Raw genomic sequence first — 10,713 nt, forward strand, 5'->3', positions numbered from 1 at the left:
TAATGCGTGAGCATATATAATCAGCACAGTCTAAAAACCATTCACCTGCTGGCCATCTCTCCAGATCTGGAGCATGAGACCATGACCTGATGTCGTGGCAGGAGAAATTGAGGTAGGATACCAGGGGAGCTTTTCTGGAGGAGGACTAGGCAAGAGGCTTAGGGATGAGGGAATGAGTGTTGAATGCAGTGTTTAAGTGAAGTGGGGACAGGGGAGTACTTTCTTCTTTAGGTCTTCTTTGGAGATGGCTTGAAAGGAAGGGGAAAGTTCTCCAAACTGCTCTATGTCCTGTTCTCCTTCTCTTTCCCTTTCATTGCAGAATCTGTATAACCCTGAGAGGGATGCTGGTTGGGAGAATGAACAGCTGACAGAGATGCTGATGCAAATGGTTGGGTAGTAATTGACAGCAGTAGCCAAATTCTTAGAATGTGACCACGAGCCTGCAAGTATCACAGTGTGGTACTTGATAAACTCCTGCCAGCTTCTCTCAACTGAGGGCAAATCAGAGAACACTTTCAACTTTTAAGTTTATGAATCTTTGGCTTCTGACCAGGATACTCTGGCCTTTTAACTTTGAGCTGTAAAAATATGCACAGAAAGCTCTGAAGAGGAAAACTCGTCTTTGAATCACCTGCTTCCTCCAGATGTGTGAAGAGGAGTGATTTCAAGTTTAGTAAAGACAAGGAAACCAGAGGGTGTGTGTCAAAGTTGATGATTTATTTCTGAAACTTGTTGCAGAATGGTGGTTTCTGTTGTCCGTGCTACAACTCTATTGATGGAGAGCGGGCAGCTGCCTGCAGTTGGAGGGCTGAATCAGGTCCTCTGAGCTGCTCCAGGGCCGCCTCCTTCCAGCTGGGCCATCTTACCTGGACTGTCTAGGGTGGCAGGCTGTCCAAAGCTCCAGTGGGGAAGGAGGCCCTATAGATGGGAGGCTGGCAGTGTGAGGTGGAGGCCATGCTCCCTCTGCAGGAGGACAGCCGGGAAGAGGGCATCTGCCCCATCTGCCAGGAGTGCCTGAAGGAGGCAGTGCGCACTGACTGCAGACACCTCTTCTGTCGAGCGTGCCTGGCCCAGCACCTGGAGAAGGCCTCAGCCTCCGGGGTCCTCAGCTGCCCCCTCTGCCGGAAGCCCTGTTCCGAGGGGGTCCTGGGGGCCGGCTATACCTGTGACAGCCACCAGAAGAAGGTGTGCTGGTTCTGTGAGGAGAGCAGACGTCTTCTGTGTGTGGAATGCCGGGTGTCCCCTGAACACAAGTCTCACTGTGAACTGGCCATTGAAAATGCCATCAGCCACTACAAGGTAAGATGGGGTCATCATAGCCATCTCTCTGCCACCACCTCCCTGAGTTACTCCTTCCTACTCCCTGTCCTTTATGCCTGGCGTATCATAGAGGCTCGGTAACTGACACTTTTCTTTGTTTCTTCTGCTTTAACTTGTTTTGGACCCTTGTCTTCACTTTTCTGTGTTTATCTTGCTACTAATGTTAAAATTTCAATGCATTAATAGGAGTCTAAGAGGAGATACGGTCACATGATGTCAGATTCCCAGGAAGCATGAGCTCCTCGCAGTTTGCTCATCTGTAGCATGAAGGAGTTGGACTAAATAAGGCAAAACTCTTTTAGTACTAAGACTGTATGGTTCCCCTGTTTGATAGTACTAGAAAATTGGCTAGAAATGTAATCAGGTTTTACATATCCTAATGATTAACCTGGAAATACATTGAAACCTGGAGATTAGTACATGATTCTCTCTCTCTCTTCCTTCTTCATCTTTTCTTTCCTTCCTTTCTATAGTGATTATTTTTATCCTATTTTTTAAATTTTTTTATCATAAAACTGGTACATTCAGACAACACTGTAAGGTCTAAAGTCAAAACTAAAAATCTTTCTTCCTGCTTTCCCCCATTCTCAGTCCCCAGAGGTAACCACTGTTAGATTTTTATGTATCATTCTTCCAGAAAATTGTGTGTGTGTGTATGAATGCAGTCTCTAAAACACATACACACACACACACACGGATTCTCTATGTATTTTTCTGTATCTCGTTTTTATCATCTAAAAATACATCTTGGGCATTATCTCATTTTCCCATCAGTACATCTAGATCTTATGAATTCTTTTCAACAACTGCATGGTATTCAATTCTATGAATGTACTATAAATTGGCAGATATTGAGCTATTTCCAGGTTATTGTTTTGTTTTGAGGTCTCATGGGATGTTGTAATGAGTATCCTTCAACATATATTTTGGAGGACTTAGAATATCCAAGCTGTATTTTGGTGAAAGAATAACCTAACTTCCAAGTTTTGATCAATTTTTCCTATCACTATTTACTGAATAATCCATAGTTCCGCCACTGATTTGAATGCCGACTTCTTATTCTGCCATGGGTACGTATAGACTTGCACATTTTCTTGATTCTCCATTCTGTTCTATTCTTCTATCCATTCCTGCTTGTGTGTCAAACCATTTTAAGCACTGTACCTTTGCAATGTGTTTTAATGTCAGGTAGCTCTTAGAACCCTCACAATATTCTTATTTTTCAGAATTTTTGTGGATATTCAGATATATTTATTTTGCCAGTTAGCTTTAGCATTTTTTTTCCAACTATCCTCTACCCCCATCCCCAGTTAAGTTAGTATTTGATTGGATTGACAATTGACATATTTTCACCATGGTGTCTTTCTATCCAATAATGAAGGATGAATTTCCAAGTCTTCTTTTAGATACTTGACTTTTTGAACATGTTATAATACAGGATGAGAAACTGGGGAGTCCAGATTGAGGGTGACTATGGGAAGGTAGAGAAATAACTCAGAAAGCCAAAGAGGCAAAGTTCTCTGGTTCTAACATCATTCCCTCTAAGTGCAGGGTACCACAGGAGGGCAGGGAGAGCTCTCCCACCTGCTGATGGGCCAGTGAATAGATGGAAAAATCTATTCACTCACTCAATGATTTATTCAGGTCTGTGCTTTGTATAGGATGTCATGCTAGGCATTGTAAGAAGTATAAATATGATTCATAATCTTTGTCCTCAAGTTTACCTTTAAATTATGACAGGAAAACTAAAATAAATAAATAACAATATTTGTTCATTTAAGAAAGACTTAAGTTCCTGTAGTGCATTAGGAACTACTATACATGCTAGGAATACAATGATGAACAAGTCAGATGCCATCTTTTTTCTAAATTTAATTTAATTTAATTTATTTATTTGGCTCTGCTGGGTATTATTTGTGGCACGCGGGATCTTTGTTGTGGCATGTGGGATCTTTAGTTGTGGCATGTAGGCTCTTAGTTGCGGCATGCGGGATCTAGTTCCCTGACCAGGGATCGAACCCAGGCTCCCTGCATTGGGGATGAGGAGTCTTAACCACCGGACCACCAGGGAAGTCTCCAGAAGGATTTTCTTATATAATGTTTCTAAGATTTATGGAGAATCCCTGGAATTTTAATTGGCATTGCATTAAATTTGTTGATTACATTAAGAATTATGACTTTTGTGAGCCTACTTGGTCTTCTTGACCAATAGCAGGATATATCACCAAGCGTTTTCCTTTATGTTTCTGAACTAGATGTTACATTTCTTTATTTAAATCTTATATTGAGAGTAGCTATATATTTTATAAGGGTTGCTTTTTTGACAATTGGTACTCGTAGATTCAAATGAGAGTCTTTGCTGAGTTCATATATCCTTTAACTTAATTTCCTGACATTTTCTAGATGCACGATCATGTGGACATTGTCAGGTTTAGTCATCAACACCATTTTTCCTCATAAAATATAATGGGTGATATCATTCTTATCCATACTTTGGGGCACTTTTTGTTCTGTAAGGAGCATGTTTTTTGAAAGTTGGTCTTTTTGTGTGCGTGTGTGACTGTATCGGGGGAAAGGTACCTTTTTGCCTGTTAACCACTTTTTCTTTGATGCGTTTTGTAAGCCTTTTTTTATTTTATTTTATTTATTTATTTATTTATTGGCTGCGTTGGGTCTTCATTGCTGCGCGTGGGCTTTCTCTAGTTGCAGCGATCGGGAGCTACTCTTCGTTGTGGTGCGCGGGCTTCTCATTGCGGTGGCTTCTCTTTGCTGCAGAGCACGGGCTCTAGGCGCAGGCTTCAGTAGTTGTGGCTCGCGGGCTCTAGAGTGCAGGCTCAGTAGTTGTGGTGCATGGGCTTAGTTGCTCCGTGGCACGTGGGATCTTCCCCCACCAGGGATCGTACCTGTGTCCCCTGCATTGGCAGGTGGATTCTTAATCACTGCACCACCAGGGAAGTCCTAGTAAGCCATTTGAGAAGGATTTTAAATGTTGCTATGTTCTCATGTTTCCTCACTATTTAATGTCCTTTTTGGTCAATTTTTTTACTGTGAAATCACATTTTATCTGATATCTGATAGGATCACAGACTTTAAAAAATATTTATTAAGGCAAAACAGGTCTTGCACTATTCCCTATATTTCAATTTGTCTTTTTTCCCCCCTGAGGAATATTTTGGGAAGATAAAAGTTTGTAGAATTTTGCTTTCTAATTCTAATGAGTACCTTATTTACATAAATATTACCTTAATGCAAAAATGGATGAATAAATATTTTTTGAAAAATGAGGGACTTTACCTTACTCATTTTGAATATTTTAAATGATAGATCTGAATTATCTTCGTTTTTTCATGCATTATCTTTATTGCTGTTATCTTTGCTTCCTTTTTTCATTTACACAATCTTTGTAGTTGACTTTAAGTTCTTAATTAAATTTTAAACTACTCCAGAAGACAGGACTCTGACATTTTGAACAGGATCTTAAGAATAGGCCTGACTTTGACAGGCAGCAATAGATAGCATTCCTGGTAGAAGGAAGTAAAAGAAAAGCCATGAAGAGGCATGGCTGCGTGGGGTGTGTCCAGGAAACCACAAGCAGCTCTGTTTGGCTAGTGTGGAGAATAGGGAGGGAGTAGAGAGAGGTAACACAGGAAATGTAAATTGGGTTACAGAGGGCCTTGGATATTGGATTAAGGAGTTCGGGCTTATCTTTGATAATGAGAAACCCTTTTGAAGACAGTAGTAGCACAGGTAAAAAATAAAATATGACTGAGGTTTCAAGCTGGATGAGAGACAGAAGGGTGGGTCCAAGGACAGAAATATGGAGGTCAAGAGTAGTGAATTGTGGAAGAGGGTGGGGAAGAGGAAGATAAGTTTGATTACTCCAAACTGAGTTTGAGCTGTCAATAGGGCAGTAGGAGATACTTAAGTCTCAGCTGGAAACATGGGATTGACTGTTAGGACAAAGAACTTTTGGGAATTATGATAAAATCTGAAGCCTGAAATTAAGGACATCATTTAGAGAAAGAAGAGGGTTAAAGAAACAACCTCAGGAAGGTCAAGGAAGGACGGGGGTGGGAGGTCGGGAGAGTGGGGTGGGTAGAATCACATCCAAGAAGAGGAGGCCTGAGAAGAAGGCACTTCTGGGTTTCTTTCCTGGAGATCACTGTGACCTTGGAGAGAGCAGTTCTAAAAGAATGATGAGAAGCAAAAGCAGATACTGAGGAGCAAAGGGGCCACAAGGACGTGAAGACAGCAAGAACCAACTGCTTCAAGAAATGTAGTTGTGAGAACAGAGTAGATGGAAGGGGTAGCAAGGTGAAGGTTGCTTGCTTGCTTGTTTGAGGTTTTCGAGACTTGAACTTTAGTGCTCACACAGACAATTCCCCACCGCACCCCAGCCTCCGCCTTCACCATTGAGGCCCCTGAGTGAAATCCAAGACACCCATTTACTTCCTCCCCCTCCTTCTATGACTGTTTTATTGCTTGTCTGCTGGGAAATGCCTGCAGGTAACACCAGTGACATGAAACATTTTAAAATAATTTCCTAGTGACATCATTGTCTCCTCTGTTTATTGTTTGTTTGCTTGAATGTCCTCGCTGAAGTCTCACCCACCGCCCCTTGACCTTGGTTTCACCCTCTGAATCTCAGGGCCAGAAAGAACTTTCACAGTCATCTCGTCCAACCCCAGCCTCTACCTGTACATCTCCAGTGATGTGGGACTCTTCTTTTCCAAAAGCAATACATTTTAAGAGTTTATAAGAGAAAATGAGGCAAAATGACAAAAAGAAGAAATATTCCCCATAAACAGCCAACAACAACAACAAAATCCACCCCCCCCCCCAATTTTTTTTGACCTGAGGTGAGAAGGATTTACTTAATGATACACACACTCTTCAGTAAATAGCACACTCTTATCTTTAGTCCACAAATCCTGTTCATGTTTTGTTTGTTCCATTTAATCATCATTCCTCCCTCTTCCATGGACAACCACTTAAAGTGTTTGTTGTATTTTTATTTGTAGACAGTTTGGTAAAACACACATTGCTGCACTGTGTGCTTGTATATTGAATTAACAAAATTATATGATGGGCTTCGTTCTATTTCTTGCTTTTCACTCTACCATGTTTTTGAGATCAGTCCATGTTTTGTGGGTCACATAGTCCATTGTTTCTGACAAATGCACTGTGTTCCATAGCGGGCACCTGCCATATTTTACCCATCCATTTCCCAGGAGTGGACTTTATGTGATTCCAATTCTCTGTTACCACAACCAGTGCTGTAGTGTACATGTTCTCTTAGAACCTAGCAATTCTCTGGGATTTTTACTCAGAAACAGGATGACTGGATCACAGAGGAAAGCACACCTAGGTGGCCGGAACCGTTGCCAGAATGGCTGTGCCAGTGCATATCTCACCAGCCCACAGTGTGGTCCTTATATCCACACACATCCCACCTCCCCCAGGTGTTATCCAGTTGTCTAATTTTTATTACTCTGATGGGGGTCAAATAATATTTCTTTGTATTAATTTCCATTTCTCTAATCACGGGTGAGTTTGGGCATCCCCTTGTCTGTGAATTAATTGTCCATATTCTCTGCAAATTTTTCTCTTGGGTTCCTGTCTTCTTATTGATGTCTAGGCTTTCCTTTTCTTTCTTTTTCTCTTTCTTTCTTTATTTATTTAGGCTGCGCCTTGTGGCTTGAGAGATCTTAGTTCCCCGACCAGGGATTGAAACGGTCCATGGCAGTGAAAACGCTGAGTCCTAACCACTGGACCACCGGGGAATTCCCTAGGCTTTCCTTTTATATTCTATATATAAGTCTCTTGTTGGTTTTAGACATTGCAGATATTATCTCTCAGTCTGTCATTTCTCTGTTAGGTTGTCCGTAGAGTTGTCATTGAACAGAAATATTTAATTTTGAGATAATCAAATTAAATCATTCTCTCATGGTTTGTGCTTTTGGAGGTTTATTTAAGACATTTTTCCCTACCCCAGGTCACAAATTTATTCTTTAACGTTATTTTCTATTAACTTTATAGTTTTCCTTTCACACTGTCTTTAATCCAGCTAGAGTCTGCCTTCACATATGGTTCTGGACAGGGATCTGGCTTTATTTTTCCCTGTTGTTGTAAGCCAGTTTTCTCAACACCGTCTCCTACAGATTTTGTCCCTTCTCTTACTGATCTGTGTATTGCTTTTTATTTTTATTTTATCTTATTTTCTCCCAGTTTTATTGAGTTATAATTGACAAACAGTAGTATGTAAGTTTAAGGTGTACAGCATAATGATTTGACTTACATACATAATGAAACGATTATTACAATAAGTTTAATGAACACCCATTATCTCATATAGATACGAAATTAAACAAATAGAAAAAATTTTTTTATTGTGATGAGAACTCAAGATTTACTCTCTTACCAACTTTCATATATAACATACAGCAGTGGGAATTATATTTATCATGTTGTACATTACATCCCTAGTACTTATTTGTCTTATAACTGGAAGTTTGTATATTGTGACTGCCTTTACCCAATTCCCCGTTCTCCCACTCCCTGCCTCTGGTCACCACAAATCTGATCTCTTTTTCTATGTTTGTTTGTTTGTTTGTTTTGGAAGCATAAGTGACCTGCAATATTATGAGAGTTCCTCTTACACAACATAGTGATTCAATATTTCTATACCTTTCAAAATGATCACCATGATAAGTTTACTTACAACATGTCACTATACAAAGATATTACACAGTTCTTGACTATATTCTCCACATTGCACATTTCAGACCTGTGACTCGTTTCTTCTTACTTTTTTTTTCTTTTTAAATTCTTTTGTAAACATGGGTCTGTCCCTGAGCTCTCTCTTCTTCCATTTTCTATTTTTTCTTGTCCCAGTACCACACTGTTTTATTACTATGGCTTTGTACACACTTTTATCAGGTACGCAAATATATTTTGTAACTAAGGTAACAAGGGTTACAAGAAGAACATTTTCAGACTCTTTTGCTGACACCCCCCCACCCTGCACCTTTCTTCCATTTTGATTCATTAAAGGCTTATGTTGATATCAGTATCAGCTTTGTTTATATTTGCTTCCTACATAGTTTACCCAAAATCTGAAAGTATATGTTTTAGAAACTGAAATGATTCATTATATCCTTAGATTCCAGGACACCGTGACCCATCCAGACACTGATTTAAGATTTAGAGAGAGGTTCCATGCCTTCCTGGGCTGTGGGTTTGCTCAAATAGGGAGTTCTTGTCCATCCCAGCCAGGGTGAGGGAGTGGTACCAGAGGTTTTTCACCTCTTCTGTAAGTCAGTTCTCTCTAGATTGGCTTCACTTGTTGATGAGAAGTAGTGAGGGTTGCCAGAGATCAGCACATAAATTTTAGATGTCGGGAGAAAAACACCCTGAAGTCAAGTAGAAAAGGTTCTCTTACTATCTGTTATTTTTATGTAGTTAAGGCTTTAAAAAAAATTACCTATTGCTTTTTGCCATCATTATCCATTAAATAAACTCTAGTGTTCCTTACCCCAAGCATGATGCATAGAAGGCTGCCTCTTTTTAGGCAGAATTTTACTTTAGCCTCATCCTGGGATCAGGACACTCCCTCCCCGCCGTGTGTTCCACGGGCACCACCCTCAACCCCAGTCTGACCAGCAGGGGTGTCTGTCTCTCTAGGAACGACTCAACCGCAGGATCAGGAAGCTCAGAAAGGACATCTGTGAACTCCAGCAGCTCAGGGCTCAGGAGGAGGAGAGACTGCAGGCTATGCAGGTGGGCTTCGCAGAGTCCCGGGAAGGACTCCGGTCTGATCATCTGTCTGTCTGGAGCAGCCTGTTGTTGGGGGAGGGCCTGGAGGCTGGAAACACAAGTGCTGGGCTCAGCCTCGGGGTTTGCTGGCTGAGTGACCTGGGGCAAGTCAAGCCCTCTGACCTTCATGTGGTTTATATGTTCAGTGAAAGCCAGTCCTGCTCCACCTGGTTCTAGGTGAAGATCAAAGGAGACAAGCAGCCCATCAACTGAAAACTGCTCCACAAACCATACATCTCTTTCTCTGTCTCTGACCATCTACCTTTCTGTTGCTTGCTCACTTCGATGCAGGGTCTCTCCTCACCCTATGACGTGAAGGGGGTTAAAAGTCAGTGGAAGGATATAGCCGAGTGGGGTGTGTGTGTGTGTGTGTGTGTGTGTGAGACATGGCAACTGTGGATGTTCACAAGGGTGTGAGGTGGGGGGGGAGGTGTCCCTTCATTTTTGAGGAACATGGCTACCCCGTAATACCCATGACATGCAGAGGAAACGCCATGAGGGGAGGAGGACCGAGAAATCAGCATTCTCGCTCAGAACATTCAGAGACGGAAGGTCCAGAGGGAGCCATCTGACACTGAATCTTAGGGAGCCCCTTTTCTGGAGTTTCAGACAGACTGTAGGACCCACAGGCTGGAGGCTGAACTGGAGCGTCAACACCGAGCCGGGAGACAGCTGGATGCCCTCCCTCAGCAGCGGCCAGGCCAGCTGGAGGACATGCCAGCAGAGGTGTCCAGAATCACTGGCATCTCCAGGGCAATGATTCAACTCAGCAGCCTGGTCACTGAACTGGAGGGGATGGCTAAGAAACTGGATGCCAGCCTGCTGAAGGTGCATACCCTGAGGTGCCTCCCAAAGCCTGGGATTCTCCCCAAATAGTGGGCAGCCTACCTGTAGCATCCCTCTGGGAGGTGTAAGAAGTAGAGTCTTCTCTGTGACACGTGGTGGTGGCTTGTCCAAGGCTGCACAATGCTGGTGCAGCGGAGGCGGGTACACAGAAGGGGTGCTACCCTCTCCAGTTCTCAAGGTGACAGCCCAGAGTGCCATCCACTAGTGGGTTGGGGAGGGAATTGGAGGGGACAGGAACATGAGAACTGGTTGTGACTCTCACTCTCTTTCTCTCTCCTAGGACGCCAGTGACTTATTGAACAGGTATGAGCTGTCCCATCTGCCTTCCCACATGTGCTTACACAGCACAAACCCACACAAACATAGATGTGTGTATGGGCTTTCTCATGGTCAAGGAGATCCACTGCTCCATTAACTTGCATCTTCAGGCTACATGGAAAGTGGAAGATTGAACAGAATATACTGAAGGATTTCTTTGTTTCTAGGAGTGCTCCAGAGCAGTTAGAGGCTATTTATCCCAACTTAGAGAAAAGAATCAATGAATCACTTAACCAGCCATCCTCAGCAGCTCTGACCAGTTCATCCCTGGACCAGCTCATCTCAGACTCATCTCAGCCTCCTGGCTCTCCTTCCCCCAATCTGTCCAACCTCCCACTAGGTCTACCCAGTGCACCCTCAGGCCTGCCACCTCCTGAACATGCCACAGCTGTGATCAGATGCCTGACCCTCTGA

The 10,713-nt window shown here is 42.5% G+C and overlaps 1 protein-coding gene across 1 annotated transcript; it reads left to right on the plus strand.

The window, feature by feature from the left end:
- Nucleotides 1-954: 954 nt before the first annotated feature.
- TRIM40 (tripartite motif containing 40) lies at nt 955-10,713 on the plus strand. The gene is made up of 5 exons (XM_061194911.1): nt 955-1,299; nt 9,004-9,099; nt 9,739-9,963; nt 10,262-10,284; nt 10,467-10,713. The coding sequence occupies exons 1-5, from the start codon at nt 955-957 to the stop codon at nt 10,711-10,713; spliced, it is 936 nt and encodes a 311-aa protein (XP_061050894.1).

Source organism: Eubalaena glacialis, chromosome 7, assembly GCF_028564815.1.
Source record: "Eubalaena glacialis isolate mEubGla1 chromosome 7, mEubGla1.1.hap2.+ XY, whole genome shotgun sequence".
Lineage (NCBI taxonomy): Eukaryota > Metazoa > Chordata > Mammalia > Artiodactyla > Balaenidae > Eubalaena > Eubalaena glacialis.

Coding starts and splice junctions, on each gene's coding strand:
- TRIM40 (XM_061194911.1), top strand. CDS start 955: ATGCTCCCTCTGCAGGAGGACAGCCGGGAAGAGGGCATCTGCCCCATC. Junction 1,300..9,003: donor ATGCCATCAGCCACTACAAG/GTAAGATGGGGT, acceptor CTGTCTCTCTAG/GAACGACTCAACCGCAGGAT. Junction 10,285..10,466: donor GCCAGTGACTTATTGAACAG/GTATGAGCTGTC, acceptor CTTTGTTTCTAG/GAGTGCTCCAGAGCAGTTAG.